The following is a 19,079-nucleotide window of genomic DNA, read 5'->3' on the forward strand; positions in this document are numbered from 1 at the left end:
AAAAGAACGAAAAGGTAGGTGAAACAATTGTGTAGGTGTAATTGTGAATGTGAAGGAACAATTCCACTATGAGGTTAGACCTCGAACCTAGAGGATCAGAATGTATTTTTGGATTGAAATCATGCCGTCTTATTCAAAACGTATCTTAATTGCGGTCTTTTATCTGAAGTAGGTTTCATTGTCATATTTATGCCTTTCTCCAATTTTCAAAACCGTGAGCGTCTTGTATGGCTGAATGACAAAGGTGACTATAATTTACTTAGAGACAAAAAATCGGCTACAGATTGGGATCAATTTATAATCATTATATAGCAGAGAATAAATTGTTGTAGAACAAAGTATTGTTAAACATCAGATAAATGCTCATACTAAATTATTCATTATAATACTCTATCAACATTTTTTATCAAGAATAATTTTATAAGAATATACAAATGATATATTTCTATTGCTTTTATCAATATTTGAAATAATGTTCCTATTGTAGACCAATCCAATTTGGTAAAAGAAAATCTCTATATAAAGCTAAACATTCGCGAAAAAAAAAAGATTTTCTCGTATTCTACAATTGAAAATTTGCATCCCCAGGGTTATACAATGATTTACCCCCACAGACGAGAAGTGACGGGGCAAAGTAAGAACACAAACTCTACTTGTATATGATAAATAAATATATATTTAACGAAAATATGTTTCAATGTTATTTTGCTAATTTTACCTCCTCATAAAAGCATATAATTAAAAAAATAACATTCATAACTTTACAATAAAACTATCACATACATTACCTACAATGTCAATTTATAAACAAAAAAATAATTTTCATTTAATATAAACCAGTCATGCATAACACAAGAATTTAGTTGTAAAAATATCTGCTTTAAGAAATATATATTGTACAGCAATATGGCACTTTGATAAGAAATATAATTAGAAAAATATTTGAAGTGAGACATATCACATGTTCCATAAAAGGCAAATATACATAGTTTACAATAACATTTTATAAAAGTGTTCCCATGTGTCGTGTTAAAATAGAACATTTGTTGCCGATTTATCAAGCACTATCTACTAAAAAATGATTTTTGTAGAATCAAGAACAAAACGTTTCGTTTTTCGTCCATATAGACTAGTAGTCTATTATAAAACTGCACGTTTGTTACGTCACTTTTCATTGCATAATCGTGACGTTTATATTATTACATGTAGTTATAAAGATCGTTGACAGGTTATATGGCCCTATATAAACGGCTATTTGTAAATATAACCCGAGCCGTTAGGCGAGGGTTATATTGCAAATAGCCGTTTATATACGGCCATATAACCTGTCACGAATTTATAATACAGCAAGCATCATTTTAGAGAAAAAAAGTAAGATTTCTTCATGAATCGACGGCAGCCGATATATAAAACTATATAAACGTCACGATTATCCAATGAAAAATGACGTTACAAACGTGCAGTATTATAATATTAGTTATAAAGATTGTTGACAGGTTATATGGCCCTATTTAAACGGCTGTTTGTTAAGCGACGTTGCAAACGTGCAGTATTATAAAGTTTAAGATACCCGGCTGCTGTCAATTTATGAAGAAATCTTACTTTTCTCACTAAAAAATGATGCGTGTTGTATTATGAATTCGTTATAAATATATCTGACAGGTATTATGACCGTATATGAACGGTCGTTTGCAATATAGCCCTCGCGTAGTGGCTCGTGTTATATTTTCAAACAACCGTTTATAAATATAGAGCATATAAAAGGTCAAACATCTTTATAACTAATAATATATACATAACTAAATACAGTGTCGGATGCAAGGACTTGTCGGTCCGTTTCTAAGATTCAAAACTCAATTGGTGTAAAATAGCAAATGTAAGCATATTTCCATATTCTACATCTGAAGGTGATAATTACATTATATAAACATTTATATCGCTTATCACAGTGTAAGAAAATTGACCAGTATTTAACAAGAGATCTGTATACCCGGCTGTGCGTTGTCTTGTTTAAACACCATACGAATATCAAGTAACTAGGAGACAGTGATAGTAGCTAATGAAAAAGCATATAATAAATTGCACGCGCAAAAACCCTATTTCAGAACACATATAATCTGTTATAAAGCGCGAACAATGTCAACACTTAAAAGGCGACGACATACGTTTAGTTTATTCATAATTATGCGCTCTTAATGTAATAATGTTCTGTAAATGAATATTTTTTTCTGTTCAACTGACTTAGGCCTACATAACAGTTATAACCGTTCACATTGCTTTGTTTATCATGAAATATTACTTTACTGTATTTCGCACAAATCCTAATTGTGAATACCATCTTGGATCAAATGCTAATTTTCCTAAATATTCGTCTCTAGTATGATTAAAATGTAATTCTTCGACACAGTCTAAGGCAAAATGGTGATAATTTAAATAAAATTTGTTGGCGAATAGTTCTCGTCTTGACGCAATTAAAGGGAGATCACCAGTACCGAACACACACACCATACGCACTCTTTGACCGTGGCAAGGCCAGTTATATTTTCCTGCGCCCCAATTTTTGAAGCGTGCAACAAATGGCTTTATATCATCCTTCATTTCTGTCTCGGGATACCCTGTAAAAATAATGAAACATTAGAAATATAACTGTGTACACTACATATTAAAAATAGGCCAAACTGCCGAAAACTATACGGCACACTGAAATGAGAGGTTTTCAATTGTATACGGCAAAGTTAATTTTTTATATGAACAGAATAAATATACAATTATTGTTAGGTATACAATATTTCTGAATGACAAATGTCAAAATGTTAAGTAAAACTGAGTCAGATTCTTTCTAATTTTATTGCAAGTTTGTTGTACGACTTCGATCTAAACAATGAAAACAATCATTCATTGACAACTGGCATTGTTTTCTTACTAGTTATTTTGTAACATTCATTTCGATGTTTGATTAAAAAAATAAACGTGAATATACGAATGAATAAAAGAAAGAACCTTAAAATAACAACTAAAACGTCAGAAATGAAATTGTTGCAGGCTAGGTTTATGTTCATAGAGGTAAATGCAAGCCACCGTACACGCACTCTCTAGCACCGGCTTATCAGAATTCCAACATTTATACAGGACACTGGTGATATTTGGAAATAAGAAACATTCGTAGATGTGCTCATACGACTGTGATCATCGAACATTCAATGTCACACTTTCAAACCATTCGATGAAAGCCGCGCATGGTCCCCAAGTTAAAGAATCCGCTTGTCCTAAACGAGAAACAATCTACGGGACAAAATTAATTTGAGTTTTTAAAGGGGGCAGCCGGCTTATTTGTCGGACATCTACAGACAAATTAAAACACAGCCAATGTATTCCAAGGGTGATTGTACATTAATCAATTAGGAATAAAGGAACCACCCAAGAAAAAAATAACCCACTTTATAAATTACCAATGGTAAGGGCACGAAATATAATATATTTTATCAAATTTACTTTTTACGACCACCACACAATATAATCAACTATGATGTGACAATAAAATTAGGAAAAAACCCTGTTTGGATTCGTCAAAGAATGGCCAAAACGGCAAGTTTGAAAATGTTTCAGGTCCTTTTTCAAGGACGGTAATGGTTAGTCTCAGTCAGCGCCCCCACCACACAGCACCGGCTTAAGCAGAATTCTACATTGATAGTTTTTTTATACAATGGTGAAATTTGGAATTTAGAAATGTGTATATACAGCGAATATGCAAATTTTGTTCTTTCGGTGATATCATTTGAATGGGCTAGCGCGGATATTTCCGATATGATTTGCACGACTGTAGCGTTGCAAATGGAAGCACTAAATCCTACACATTTAACTGAACCCTTAATCTGCTAGAACCGGGTGTTTAGCCTTTGCCACCAAGTGCAAGGCCTGTCTGTATATCCACGGAATCTGACCAGGCTCTATACTGTTGGCAGCTCAAAGTCTTTTGTCTTTTTGTAAAATTTTGATATTGAAATCCTTCGATCTTGAACGGACTATTCCATTTCAGTTCCACCACACAAATATTAATCAAGGGTTGATATTCATGTATTTATAAATAAACACTCACCTTTATATGAGCCTGGAACTCCTAGACTAGGATTATGATTTAATGATGCAAAAAATGTTTCATCTGGTACTTTGGTATTTCTTGTCCAATTCAAAAGATCGTGTGCTCTTTGATCATGCAATACATAATCAACAAATCCTCTGCTGGCAACGATATGGACCGAACCTTTTGTTGGAACAATTCCATGGGGCGGGGGACCGACACCCTCCCATCTATCTTTGTTAGCACTGAAAATACAAACGTCTTTTTATGATGCAACCAATGGTTATGGATTTTTTTTATGAAATAGAATCTATTCAGTCACAAAATAATCTTAGAGACGTTTCCGGTGATGTCTTCATTTTCAGAAAGTAGGACAGTGACTACTCCTTTTAAAAGAAATTGTCTCAATTATGATTCTTTTTTCATGCAAAGCGTGAGAAAGTTCTGTTCACCAGTTAAAATTTTTCTCCTTGCCTATGTAAAAACTTGTAATCAAAAAGCATTGTAATGGTAAAGTTCTTTTTATTGGAAACATGAATCAAAACTTTTGTAATATATTATTATAAACGCTATTATGAAAAATAACAAATCAGATCGTGCTGTACTATTTTGATAGAAAAAATAAAAACATCTTGAATTGTCTTAGGCAAGCTATATTCAATCTTTGTATAGTTATTGGGAGTTGAGCCTCACAAAAAGAGTTTATCCACATATTTTGTATTTGATACGACAATTGGAAGGTTGAAAATTACGGTGACACTTCGTTTAGTAAATTAACAAAACAGGATATTCTTACAAATACATGTAACAGAAAACAATGGATTACTCATTAGTAGTCCTATTCAAATATTGACTTTTCAGCTGGTGAATATGATGTACAGAACAATGTTAATTGGTGAATTTCCTATGAGTCAGATTTTCACCGAATCATACATACTGTAAAGTTGTACTTTTTATTTCATTATAAGTTGGAATAAGAATTAACGGGTTTTTAAAGTAAAATAGAAATTGTCTAATCGATTTTTTGTTTCACACAAAATAGCCTTTAAAAATGGACTACAAACGGAAAAGTTTTTCCGTGAACGCCTTTTCATCAATGTAATTTTAACGTTAGAATTCATTGACAGATACTTATTCTATGTAACGATATTTTTGATTGGTCGATACGTACTAATTATTGACAATAAGTCAAAGCCATCGAATAGAGGTGAATGTAACTTTCAATCGCACCTTTACGACCAATCGAATAAAGGTCATGTTAAAATACTTTCTCTATTGTTTTTTTACAAAAAGTCTAAACGAGTAGGAAAATGCTCGTCAGAACTATCTAAAAAAAATTAAAAACACAATTTGTACAAAATATCATTGTTTAGCGACTTATTTAACGATACATACTTATGTTAAGCAAAATATAACTGCTTTTGTATATACCTTTTGGACTGGACTGTAAATGTTTGTTTCAGATTTGTGATACAATGATTTACTTTGATTTAAACTTTGAATTCGGAATTCATAAATTACGTAAAATTCAAATATTCTTTTGGGTCTTTTCGTTTACTTGGCATTCTTGTTTAATCAGTGGTTCTTTGAGTAAATTATGATACATGTGTAATTTGTATCCGGTAACATAGAACGATATGATTTCTATTCGGTAGTATCATTTTAAATTCATGGTCTTAGAAAAAACTTATCAAAAACATTAATATTTGAGACCAATTTGTTAAGGCGACTGGGAATTGTGGCCCTTTATCAGGTTTCCATTTTTCCTATTCTATAAGCCAACAAGCGCTTGTACAAGAAATAAGTTTGCAAAATTTGTCTAAAATACTGACTTAATACTGATTTAATTATTGTCGTTTGAAAGCATTATTTATATGTCATACTTCATAACAAAAATTTGCCAAGAAAAAATATTAAAAAAGCTTTAATTGCGTATAAAATTATTGTATCTTTCGGGTAGTAATATAACGGTTGTGTTTAAAGAAACAAATAAATTGCTGCTTTTTATAAGTTGCCTAATCACTTAAAAGGGACTTGAATCTTTAATTTTAGAATCCACCGCAGCGGCCGTAACGTTGTACATTGTGTACATAAAACATTTTCTATTAGTGGTAAAATAACCATATCATTTAAAACTCTTGCTGTCGCTATGTACAATGAAATTAATCAAATTACATCCAACATAATTTTGAATTGATTAATCACCTACTGTTTAACTGTCGCTTCCAAGTCATTAGCACCGTTATATGCTTTTAATATTTGCACAAGTTCATAATTAGTTCTTAATGGAAACTCCTGTCCCGTTAGATTGATAAAATATTTCCATGTTTTACTTTTGTTCCATAATTCTTCCATGCATAATAAATCCGGCTCTAACACAGTCATTGTTCCCCATTGCACGTCAAAACGCTCGCTGGCAATAAATACATTTTCAAAACAGTCTGCGATATAAGACATAGCTTTGAAAATGTCATCTGATGTCTTCTTGTCAACATGTATACAGTAAAAATTTTGTGGTCTATAAATAGATCTTAAAAGTCGTTCACTTTGTTCTATGTCTTTAAACATTAAAAGACTAAATGCAATATGAAAATTCTTTTCAACCTCTGTTAATGAATCGGTGATGTAACCCCTTTCAGATATAAAGTTTGAGCAATTTTTGGCAAGTTTTATATATTGTTCAGGTTTCACGCCAATTTTAGGGTGACTTTCGGAAATATTTTCCGCTTTTTTGGTCTCATTTTTATCACCATGTATGATAGCATTACAGTTAACTTCCTTCACTACTCTATCAACTTTAAAGAAACGCCCCTTTTCAAGATCAGACTGTTCTAATTTATCGTCTGCTACAATGAAAGGTTTTGCTTGATTTATTAAATTTGATAGCCCATGTATTTTGACAGTTTTAACTTCTGATTGATTAGTTCCGTAAAAAGATCCTTTCAGCTCAAGAACTTCATTTGTAAGATTGTATTTATCTACATGAAACGAGACTTTTTCAGCATTATATTTTCCATTGAATGCATCATCTTCCACGTTTTCAAGGTTTCCTTGAGATCCAGTCTGTAAATCTATTTTTAGATCTCCTAGTCTAATTATAGACCGGTATTCAGCTAAATATAGAAGGAGGCCGCACACCGTTAAAGCTGCTATTATCGCTCCATACTTCAGCACCACCGTTGCCATGGAGAAAACAAACCATCGGACCAGCCGTCTTCCTGAAATCTTAAAATAAAATGCAAAATTTGACAAGCTTTCAAAGAATAATGATAATTTTAAAATATTCTATGATTAAACTATTACAGTAAGTGTATGTTTTTTTTGTCATTTTTATTCGTTCTTAGCTCTTGTTCAAATGTGTGTGGCATATGGGTTTTCAACATATTATCATGAAAACATTATGCTTAAATTGTGGTTTTGCTTGAGTACTGCTGGCATGGTGCATATAAAAAGTTAAATATTGTACAGACAGTGCACGCAAAAAGATGTTGTTAAGTACACGTTTTCGCACATACAGAAAAACAACAACAACAAAACACCTAATGTTAATTGTAGACTTTAAAAAAAAAAAAAAACAACTTCGATCTGGGTTTTGTTGTTTACTTCCCAGCTCCATTCATTTTCTTTGAATAAATCTAAAACATTAAAGATATTAATATGAAAACAATTCATAACTTATTTTTATAAGTCACTACATAGAAGCAACTAGTTCGAATGTAAATATCAATGTATTTGGTTGCTGATATCAATTTACGAATGATATAGATCAGCAATTGCTGTGCAAATATATTTACCCTGATGTAAAAATACACAAACTTGCTTTTTACATTATCCCGATGCAGAAATATCATGCATTTAAGAATCGTACACTAAGGAAACAATTGAGTTCACTTTTAATTCTGTAAACATGCAAAATCTTCATTATCCCAATAACTTACCGAATTCATGTTAAATCTTTTAAATTAAATTTAACGTTTTCTTTTCCTTTTTTCATGAAACAAGCTAAATAGAAAAAAAATGTTTGCAAACTCAAGTTTAACGTATCAATCATATTCAATACAACCATCTAACGAAAGACAATACTTCCGGATTTACTGAACCAGATATCCATCTTGTGCTAATCAAACAACTTTTGGGCTATTTTACCGTTTGAATTTACCTTTGGATTGCATATTTTACATTTAAAAAGTTAAAATATAAAGTTCTAAAAGTGTTCAACGGTAAATGTTTTTATATTCTTATGACCTTGATGTTTAATCTTTGATATATCCCATCTATGACAAAATGCAAAATAAACTCTTGCAGCAAAGGAAGCTGTATCAATAAATAAATGTTTTATTAATTATACAAATAAACCGTAATAGAAAAATAACTGTTTCAACTTAAGTTGAACTGAAATTAAGTCACTGTTATTTTCATATATTAAACCACTGTATCTCCTTAAACTTATTGTATATGTATATAGCTCATTTTTGAAATATAAAGTTTAAAACAGTGCAACATTCGAGACACGTCCTAATAAATTTATCCACATAATCAATTATTTCAAACAAAACAAGCGGCGAGGGAGGTTTATCATGTCTTCTGTTTATGTACATGTAGTCAAAGGAAATGCATTTTTTATATTAAAATATTAACAATGGAGATGATGTCATCATTAAAATAACTATCACCATTAGTATTGAATAACAGTTTCAATAAGAACACATTTTTATAAAGAATACTAGAACATTTAAATAATTATTTGTTCGCTCTCAACTGCGTCGCGTCATTGATTTATTAGGATTCTAAGGCCCTAAATGCACCTTTCAGTGGCCAGAATTCGAGACACCATCATTCCATTTCCTAGATGTACAGATCATATATACTGGTCATAATGTAATAAATATAAATCTTCCATCAGTCATTCAATACCCAAGATAAATATGAGCCGTGACATGACATTTCCAACATAGTGGTAAAATTTGACATTTTACTTTTTTCAAATATTCTCAAAATATAATCTATTCTAAATCATTCAAGACAAATTGACAAAGAAAACTTGATTTATAACGCTTTTTAACATTATAAGTGACGTCGTTTTATTTGATGGATTAAAACTGCAACGTAAATGTTTTGCTTGACATATACTCCTATATACACGTATCTTAGCATGTTAATTATAAACGTTACTAACGACGAAGCTCACATTCTTATTTTTAAAAAATACCGTGTCAATTGTAAGCCATCATAAGTACATGTAACGACTTGTTGCACGAATAGACATATACCAGTATATGGAAAGCCTTGACTGTCTTATTATTATAAACCTGAACGTTGTTATGTCCAACTAGCAATATATTGAGTCAAACTTTCCGTATACAATGTGCACTCATTGATATATTATGTGGATCCATCTTTATATGTAGTCAACTGAATGTGTCTTTATATGATGTCAATATATCATTACACGATGTGCATTTTTAAATATAGTAAGTGGAACCATCCTTATATAAGGTCAAAATACTCAGGTAATGAATGTACACAGACATACCAACATTTATGTTTCAAAAAATTGCAGGAATAAATAAAAAATGAGATATCACTTTTTGAATACATTCAAGAATCATCTTATTTCCAAGACATGATATAAACTGTGACATCATATCCTCAAAGCAGCACGCTCAAGATTTTTGCTCTAATTTTCATGAAAATTTAGATACATGTATATAAAAAATAGCCCTTGCTGTGCTAGTAACGCAGTAGAAATGTGGTGAAAAAAAAATCTGAATGCTCAGTCAAGCTTCGGTAATATTCGTCTTCTTTACAGGAAATTGTTGTGGAATAATGGTCGATGATAAGTTCTAGGACGGCGTTATTACCGTGAATAGTTATAAACGTTTTACTCAAAAATGTGCGTACAATTTAGTTGTTCTGTAAAATGCCATGTTATATCACATACCTGATGAAGACTTTTGAGTCGAAACGTTGTATATTTTTCAAATAAAATAATTACATTTTTAAATTGAAACTGGAGTTGATTTCTATATTCAAACTTACATGTTATATCACACAAAGACGTAAGAGAATTATTTTTTACGAGTGCGTATGGACATGTTGATGGATTGTCACGTCGTTGTTTGATTATATAAATGTACATGTATACCATATTGAAATAAAAACAAGAACAAAAAGAAAAACAAAGCAATCAACAATATAATACAGTAGGGGCTATTTTACGTAGATTGTAAGTGTCGTTTGCAATGTGTAAACTGCTTCCTTTGTTCACTTCACAATATTGTACTTTTAAATACATTTTCCGAATTGTTATGAAAATAAACATGGATCTTAAAGTATGCTGCTTTAACTATGTTTAATAATGAAATTTTAAAGAATTTAATGATTTCAATATCTCAATACTATGTTTTTCGGGGTCATTCAGCACGTAGCTGCAATTTACTGAAATTATCCGATTTAGTCTGAATCACTCAATTTTCATTCAGTTTTACCTGATTATCATCCATTTCCGGCTTCTTTCAACAATTTACGATGCCATATTCTCAGAGACCAAAACTGGTATTGCAATTATTATTATAAAACAAGACAAAATTATTTCGGTTTATTTTCTTCCCATTTAATTTTATATAAAGCAGGAATGTATTTCAACAACTTCAAGTGTCTTACATTCACTTAACAGAACAATTATCTCTTAATTATATACTCTTATTATTTTATGTCCGTTAAGTTAAACAATGATACCAACGTAATGTAATATCTTCCTTATTCTATTGACATTAAAATGTTTATTCTGATTTATATAATGTATATCAGCCCCTACATGTTACTATATACATGCATATGATTAAAGAGAAATATTTGAAAAACAACTTGACATTGGAAATACAAGAACCGGTTGAACCGGGTGATGCTCCCCGAGAAGGTTCTGGACACAGGAAAGTATAAAAAAAATGAACAAAGGGCAAAAAACTCCAAAATTAGGCAAAGCGGAGTTATGTTTTTTTTGCACTGCACTTCTATTTAATGAGATCTATCTATCTATAAAGTTTCCTGATGATATCAGAGTTATGTCCTGGATAAAATTCAAAGTGTAAAAATGAACAAAGGGCAATAACTCCAAAATTAGACCAGGCTTTGTTTAGGTTCTTTAAGCATTGCAGTTCTATCAAATTATATCTAGCTACCTACAAAGTTTCATGTTGATATCTCTTATAGTTTTAAAGTTATGTCAAGGACAAAAGTCAAAAAGTAAAAATAAACAAAGGGCAATTACTTCAAAATAAGGCAAGGCAGAGTAATGATTCTTAAGCACTGCACTTCCACCCAATGAGACCTATCTATCTACAAAGTTTCATGTTGATATCTCTTATAATTTTAGAGTAATGTCCTGGACAAAGTTCAAAGTGTCAAAATGAACAAAGGGCAATAACTCCAAAAGTAGGCAAGACAGTGTTACAGTTCTTGTGCACTGCAAACTTACTCAATGAGATCTATCTACCTACAAAGTTTCATGTTGATATCTCTTATACATTTAGAGTTAAGTCCCGGACAAAGTTCAAAGTGTAAAAATAAACAAAGGGGGATAATTCAAAAATTAGGCAAGGCAGAGTTAAGGTTCTTGTTCACTGCACACCTACTCAATGAGATCTATCTACCTACAAAGTTTCATGTTGATACCTATTCACTGGGGAGGAAGTGTTACACGAAGGATGGAGTTCTTATGATAACTTGTTTGGAGTTCTTATTATAACTGTCACGGAGTTCCTGGAAAACGTTACTGATTTCTGTGTAAAACTTTTCTATATACTTGGAGAACTCGCGTAAATAATGGTTATTTTTAACTTTAAATGGGGAGTTTGAGGTGCTAAATTAAACTTTGATAATTAAGCTTGCCCTACATATTGAATTATGTTTCAGAAAAAATCTTTTAGTCCATATTTCGTCGCCGTTTAAAAAAAAATCTGGTAGTTTTGAGAAAAATTTCCAAATTATTTGCTAATTCGTACATATATTGACCTTTTCATTTGTGATCTTCTTCGTTGCTATACATAATCACCTAATTATAGTGGAGAGTTGCAAACATAAAGCCCGGGCTAATAAATGTATACCCGATTTTTCTAATGTTACGGAGTTCTTGTGATAACTCAAAATATGTCCTGGAGTTCTTATGATAACTTTTGGTACTGCCAGTGTGTTTCTTGTGCTTAATTACGGCACATTTAAGCGTATTTTATTAGTCAATAAGTGTATAAATCATTATGAAGCATAGTACGCTTATCATTTGCACAAAAATTTGGTTATATAACGTTGGTTTTGATCGTGTTTTAGTTCCTAATTAAATTTGTGCGAAATCATATTGACATTATAAAACCCAACGAATGCACTAAATGTTTCTGTGTATACTGTTCGTCAACAAAAGTTTTATGTCATAAGTTTCCGCAAATGCAACATTGAGGCCATGTGGCAAAATTAAAACACGATCATTCAATATATCTGGAGAAGACATGGAACTGCTTTGGTGTACAGTCTATATAGGATAAACAGGTGCTAAGCTATCTTCAGGAACGACCGCCTCCGTGGTCGAGGGGTTTGAATCGATGACTTCTAATCCAGTTACCTCTCTGACGTGGGTTCGATCCCCGGGAGATGCTTTGGTAGTTTAGCATGGAGGAAGGTAGTCTAGTACTGGTGTAACTCTCCAGGAACGATGGTTAGGAAACTACCCGCCCATATGACTGAAATACTGTTGGGAAAAGGCGTAAAATGAAACAAACAAACAAAAATCTTCAGGAAAACCTGAATCAGCGGTCACCTGTATTCAGCAGTGGCTTAAACCGCCAAGGAAAAATTGTTTAAAACTTACCATTTTTCTCAGTTACATGTTTTAAGCAACCGCCTTTCTAAAGCAGACAATAAGTAGTTGGGCTCAAAAGCGGCTAAGTAAATTGTATCATAATATACCATGTATCGTATGTAACCGGGATACCCTTCACACCCATGCACCCGAAATGTATGATCTTTTTATGCATAAAAAATCAACCGATTACTACCGATCTCTTCGACAGATTTGCACGTGCCCTACGGGTTCGAGCGAAAGAAGTTCGACAATATATTTTTGTAAATCAGTTACAGCAAAAGTTGTTGCAAAATTTCCACAACTAGGACTCCAACTTTGATAAGAAAAATGTATGCAGTAATTTTCCGAAATATGGAGATTGTTGTACGTCACGTGATGCTACATTGGATTTAATAGAGAAAGGAACAGGGTCGATAAACGGCATGAACCTTACGGTGACTCACATATCTTATTGAAGACTTACTTTCTATCGTCATATCATTGTCATAGAACTTTATACGTTTCTATGACAAAAAACTGATACCTTTTAGAAATTGTTCTAAATGTTCTCTAAAACTGCCAGGAATAATGTATACTAGTATATGACGAAATCATGCTTGAGTATTAAATTCAAAGCGTCTTTTTATCCTGTAAGTAAATGCTCTACATCAAGTATGTTTACAGTCATTCCAATAAAATAAAAAAACACACACACACACACACAAAATGACCAAAACAAACACAAAAAACACAAGAAACGGAGGTAAGAAAAATATCTATTGAACTGAAAAACACGATCAAAACCAACGTTATATAACCAAATTTTTGTGCAAATGATAAGCGTACTATGCTTCATAATGATTTACACACTTAAGCTTATTGACTAATAAAATACGCTTAAACGTGCCATGATTAAGCACAAAAACATACTGGCAGTAACAAAAGTTATCATAAGAACTCCAGGACATATTTTGAGTTATCGCAAGATTATTAGCCTTGGCTTTATGTTTGCAACTCTCCATAATAATTAGGTGATTATGTATAGCAACGGTGAAGATCACAAATGAAAAGGTCAATATGTACGAATTAGCAAGTAATTTGGTAATTTTTCTCAAAACTACCAGATTTTTTTTTAAAAAAGGCGACGAAATATGGACTAAAATATTTTTTCTGAAACAAAATACAATATGTAGGGCAAGCTTAATTATCAAAGTTAAATTTAGCACCTCAAACTCCCCATTTAAAGTTTAAAAAAACCATCATATACGCGAGATCTCCAAGTATATAGAAAAGTTTTCCACAGAAATCCGTAACGTTTTCCTGGAACTCCGTGACAGTTATCATTAGAACTCCAAACAAGTTATCATAAGAACTCCATCCTTCGTGTAACACTTCCTCCCCCGTGCTATTATAGTTTTAGAGTTATGTCCTGGACAAAGTTCAAAGTGTCGGGGGGGGGTAATTCAAAAATTAGGCAAGGCAGAGTTACAGTTCTAGTGCACTGCACACCTACTCAATGAGATCTACCTACCTACAAAGTTTCATGTTGATACCTCTTGTTATTTCAAAGTTATGTCCCGGACAAATTTCAAAGTGTAAAATAAACAAAGGGGGGTAATTCAAAAATTAGGCAAGGCAGAGTTACAGTTCTTGTGCACTGCACACCTACTCAATGAGCTCTATCTACCTACACAGTTTCATGTTGATACCTCTTATAATTTTAGAGTTATGTCCCGGACAAACTTCAAAGTGTAAAATAAACAAAGGGGGATAATTCAAAAATTAGGCAAGGCAGAGTTACGGTTCTTGTGCACTGCACACCTACTCAATGAGATCTATCTACCTACAAAGTTTCATGTTGATACCTCTTATACTTTTAGAGTTATGTCCCTGACAAGAAAAGGGGACGAACGGACGGACAGACGGAAAGACGGACGGACAGACGGACGGATGGACAAGGCGGCGACTATATGCTCCCCCGAAATTTTTTCGGGGAGCATAAAAATAACAATCGAAAGACTAAATGGGATAATTGTTTAATTAATTAAATTAAGTAAGCCCTGAAAGTGTTCACTGTCGCAAGGACAATATATCAAGTGTCGTTTGAACAGATGAAATTAAATTTGTCAACTCATAAATTTCCTTGAAATTGTCTTTCTTATGGTACTTAAAATACGATTGAGCAAATGTCTGTCCGAAAAAGTTTATCAGCGCAGTTGTTACTTAAAAATGAGTTTAACAGCGGAATAATGTCATCATTGCGGAGGAAAAAATCACTTTAGTGCAGTAATTGTCATTGAATCGAGAAATATGCTTTGAAAGAACAAGAAACACAATACATTTATATGGAAACTTACCACGCCTGGCAAACTGTCGCTTCACTTCAAAATTGTGGTGTACGGTAAAACGAGCGAATGGCATTTCCGCGGTAGAGCGGAAGGCCGATTTGGTTTAAACATATTTATTTTTTCATCAAGTTACAATATTCACATCAAACACAAAATTTATACAAAATCATGATAAAGTGGATTGAACTGGAAGCTCAAAGCTTATTGTAATTCTCTCCACTTCTAGCTATACATCGGTACATATTTTGGCGATACAGATGATTTAATAAATTGTTACATCCAAAATATATTAACATTATTATTATTAGGAAAATAAGACAAAATTAGAACAAAACAATCGAAAAAAAAAAAAAAAATCGAAAGAAAAACATAAAGAAGTGTAAAGAAGTTTAAATTAGGAATGAAATTCGAGTAAAGAAGAAAATATGAGAAAATTTAAAGATATAAAGAAGTGTGAAGCTATAGAATTGGGCGAACTGCAGAATGACACATTCATAAAGATGATGGATCTTTTCAGATCAGTCAAAACGTTTAGACTTTTCAATATAAGTATGAACAGCTTTGAATATACCTTCATTCTCTCCAACTGATAAAGATGTGTTTCCTGAAATAATGGTTTTAAGAGAAACAATACAATAAGTATTGATTCCATTTATCAAGGAAGGTCTGATATTATCATACTGCCTACAATGCAAGAAGAAGTGAGAGGCTGTTTCGCGTAATCCACAGGTACAAAGAGGTGATGGGATGATATTTTTGGAAAATAGGTCATCTGCAAGTAAGCTACAATTTGTACGAATACGGGCGTGAATAATTTGATTTTTACGTTTTCCAAAGTAGAAATATTGCGGTACAGTTTTTTGTTTGTTTAAACAATTCTTTCTTAAAAGTTGAAACTGATGCTGCATTTCTAAGAGATATAGGAAGTTCATTAAAGGCTCTAGTTGTTGCAGGGAGAAATGAGTCATAGTACAGCGATGTTCTAGCTCTTGGTGTTCTACGATCTTCACGGTTACGGAGGAGATAATTTTCGTTATCAACTAATGGCGGACATAAATCTGAAATATAAGATGGCGTTAGGTTGGACTTCATTTTGTAGAAAAGGAGTAACTTATGTTTCTGACGTCTGGATTCTAAGGTGTCCCCAACCAACTTCATCAAGAAGCTTTTGCAAAGAGACTAGTTTAGTTGCACCTGTAACAATACGGGCAGCCTCATACTGGACTTTTTCAAGTGCGGTTTTTTTTGCTCGAGTGTACAATTGTCAAAAAAACTATATCACCATATTCTAGTATTGGCCGAATAAATGAAATGTATATAGTTTGTAGCGATTTTCGGTCAAGGGTGAACTTAAGTTTCCGCATTATATTTATGCGCTGATAAGCTTTTCCAAGTACATAATCAATATGAGTATTCCATTTCAAATTATTTGCAAAAATTAGACCTAAATGTTTGTGGCTAGATACCTCCTGAATTTCAACATTGTTCATAAATACGTGAGGATGATTTTGGGTGTTTGGTTTACGAGAAATGATTAGAGATTCTGTTTTCTTAGGGTTGAATTTAACTAGCCACTTTGAGGCCCATCTTGATATTGTTTGTAAGTCTGCGTTCAAAGTTTCGGCAGCACTTACTGGATCTTCGACTGTAATGTAAAGACTGGTATCATCAGCGAACAGGCGTATATTAGCTCTTATGTCGGCAACAATATCATTGATAAAAATGAGAAAAAGAAGGGGACCCAAGATGGACCCTTGAGGTACACCTGCTCTGATATAATTCCACCTTGATGTTGCACCTGGAACAACAACCCTTTGTTTTCTGTTCGACAGATAAGAGGAGAACCAACCTATAAGATTTCCTTTAATACCAAAACTTTTCAATTTATGTAAGAGGCCTTTATGCCAAACCCTATCAAAAGCTTTGCTGATGTCGCAAAATACTGCTCGGACCTCTTTTCCAGAGTCAATTGCCTCAGTAAAGAATTATACAAGAAAGTAAGCTGATTTACGGTTGAATCGCCGGGGACAAAAACCTGACTGAAAAGGTGTTAAAAGGTTATGTGATAGAATATGGTTATAAATGTATTTAAAAACAATTCTTTCAAAGACCTTCCCTGCTGTACATAAAAGAGATACAGGACGGTAATTCCCAGGTAAAGATCGATCTCCGGATTTGAAAATTGGAGTGACATTGGCTTCTTTCCACGCTTGAGGATATCTAGATGTGCGAAGAGACTGATTGAATAGATCTGAAAAAGGAATAAGACAATTCTTTGGAAAGTTCTTTTTAGAACCCTGTTGTTAATTCCATCAGGGCCCGATGCTTTACCTAAAGTAAGCGTTTGTAGTATTGACTCTACTTCGGTTGCTGACGTAACAATTGAATTTAATTCATGAGGGGAAAGCTCTTCTTCTTCAATAATCTGTGTAGGGTTTACATCTAAAATGGTTTGATCACGGAAATAATTGTTAAGAATATCAGCTTTACACTGTTCATCTTCAAATAGATCGTCACCGTCTTGCAACGGCGGTATTGTTGAAGAGCCATTTGATGGTTTTATAAAAGATTTTAGACAAGACCACCAAGACATAGTTGACCTAGATGTATTTTGAAGGTTTGCAGCAAGTTTTTGGATGTGATCATCTTTAGCATTTCTTATATCTGAAATTAATTGATTACGCAGAGATCTAAATTTTGTCCAGTCAGCTGTATTGTTTGTTCGTTTCGCTTTTCTGTATGCTCTGCGTCTACGTCGTATTTGGAATTTTAAGTATGATGTTATCCATGGAGGGTCACTTGGACGAACTGTTATTTGTTTATTTTGGAATACAAGATTTCGAGCATTTTAAAATGACATCAGAAATATTATTGGCATATGTATCAATGTTTGTGTCTTTCAGATCTTCCCAGTTGACAGCTGCAACTTTCTCTCTAAGGAGCTGATAATTACCTTTGTCAAAAAGCCAGATATGTCGTTTAAAAGACGCCATCTTAGGTTTCTTAAGAGTAAGAAAACCATATACAGGGCAATGATAACGTATTGTTTGATCTAAACAAGGGTCACTTACTCCTGAGTAAATAATGAGAGAAGGATTTGATGTAAGTATAAGATCAATGAGAGAAGATGAATGTTCTGTAAAGTGAGTTGGGTCTTGTATGCATTGAGAAAGAGCGAATTGTTGACACAAGGTTTTTATTTTTGTTGCTAAGACTGGATTCAGCATGTTTATATTGAAGTCACCAGTTATGATGATATCCTTAATGCCTGTATCCACTGCAAGATGTATCGAGTCCTCAATACAATTGTGTGTGTAAGCTGTTGTGTTGGGAGGTCTGTAGAATACTCCAAAAAGTATGTGTCTCGTAGCAGTAACAAGTTCAATCCAGATAGACTCGACACCAGGGATTTCTAGATCATGTCGACGCTTGTAGTGAATATTATGTTTTACATATAAGAGTACACCACCATGGCTGTCACCAGGTCTGTCTCTTCTTTCTGGAACTTGAAAGGAATTAAGCGAGAGAGTTGAGGAATCAATTGAATCGTTCAGCCAGGTTTCAGAAAACGAAAGAATATCAAAGTCTTTGAATTCAGCAAATATATATGTTGTCAAGTTTGTTTTTTTACTTTGTACATTGTAATGCATAAATGACAAGTACATAGATAAATCTATTGTGTCTGTTGAGGATATGGAAGAGGTAGAACTTGACCTTGTTGACACTGGTCCTGGGTTTGGATGAACATCTCCAGATAAACTGACTAATAAAATTAGAAAAACAAGCAGTCTTGTTGTAGGAAAGAAAACCGTATATATGA

At 32.9% G+C, this 19,079-nt stretch overlaps 1 protein-coding gene across 1 annotated transcript in view; it reads right to left on the bottom strand.

Annotated features, from left to right (window-relative positions):
- Positions 1-637: 637 nt before the first annotated feature.
- Positions 638-19,079, bottom strand: part of LOC132741948 (beta-1,3-galactosyl-O-glycosyl-glycoprotein beta-1,6-N-acetylglucosaminyltransferase-like) — a 30,383-nt gene continuing 11,941 nt past the window's right edge. Inside the window, exons 2-4 of the mRNA XM_060730223.1 lie at positions 6,288-7,303; positions 4,097-4,323; positions 638-2,615 (exon numbers count right to left, since the gene is read on the bottom strand). Of these exons, the coding sequence (XP_060586206.1) occupies positions 2,296-2,615; positions 4,097-4,323; positions 6,288-7,264 (1,524 nt within the window). The 5' untranslated portion in view covers positions 7,265-7,303 and the 3' untranslated portion in view covers positions 638-2,295. The remainder of the gene's footprint in view (positions 2,616-4,096; positions 4,324-6,287; positions 7,304-19,079) is intronic.

Source organism: Ruditapes philippinarum, unplaced genomic scaffold, assembly GCF_026571515.1.
Source record: "Ruditapes philippinarum isolate M1 unplaced genomic scaffold, ASM2657151v2 ctg6664_1_1_1_1, whole genome shotgun sequence".
NCBI lineage: Eukaryota > Metazoa > Mollusca > Bivalvia > Venerida > Veneridae > Ruditapes > Ruditapes philippinarum.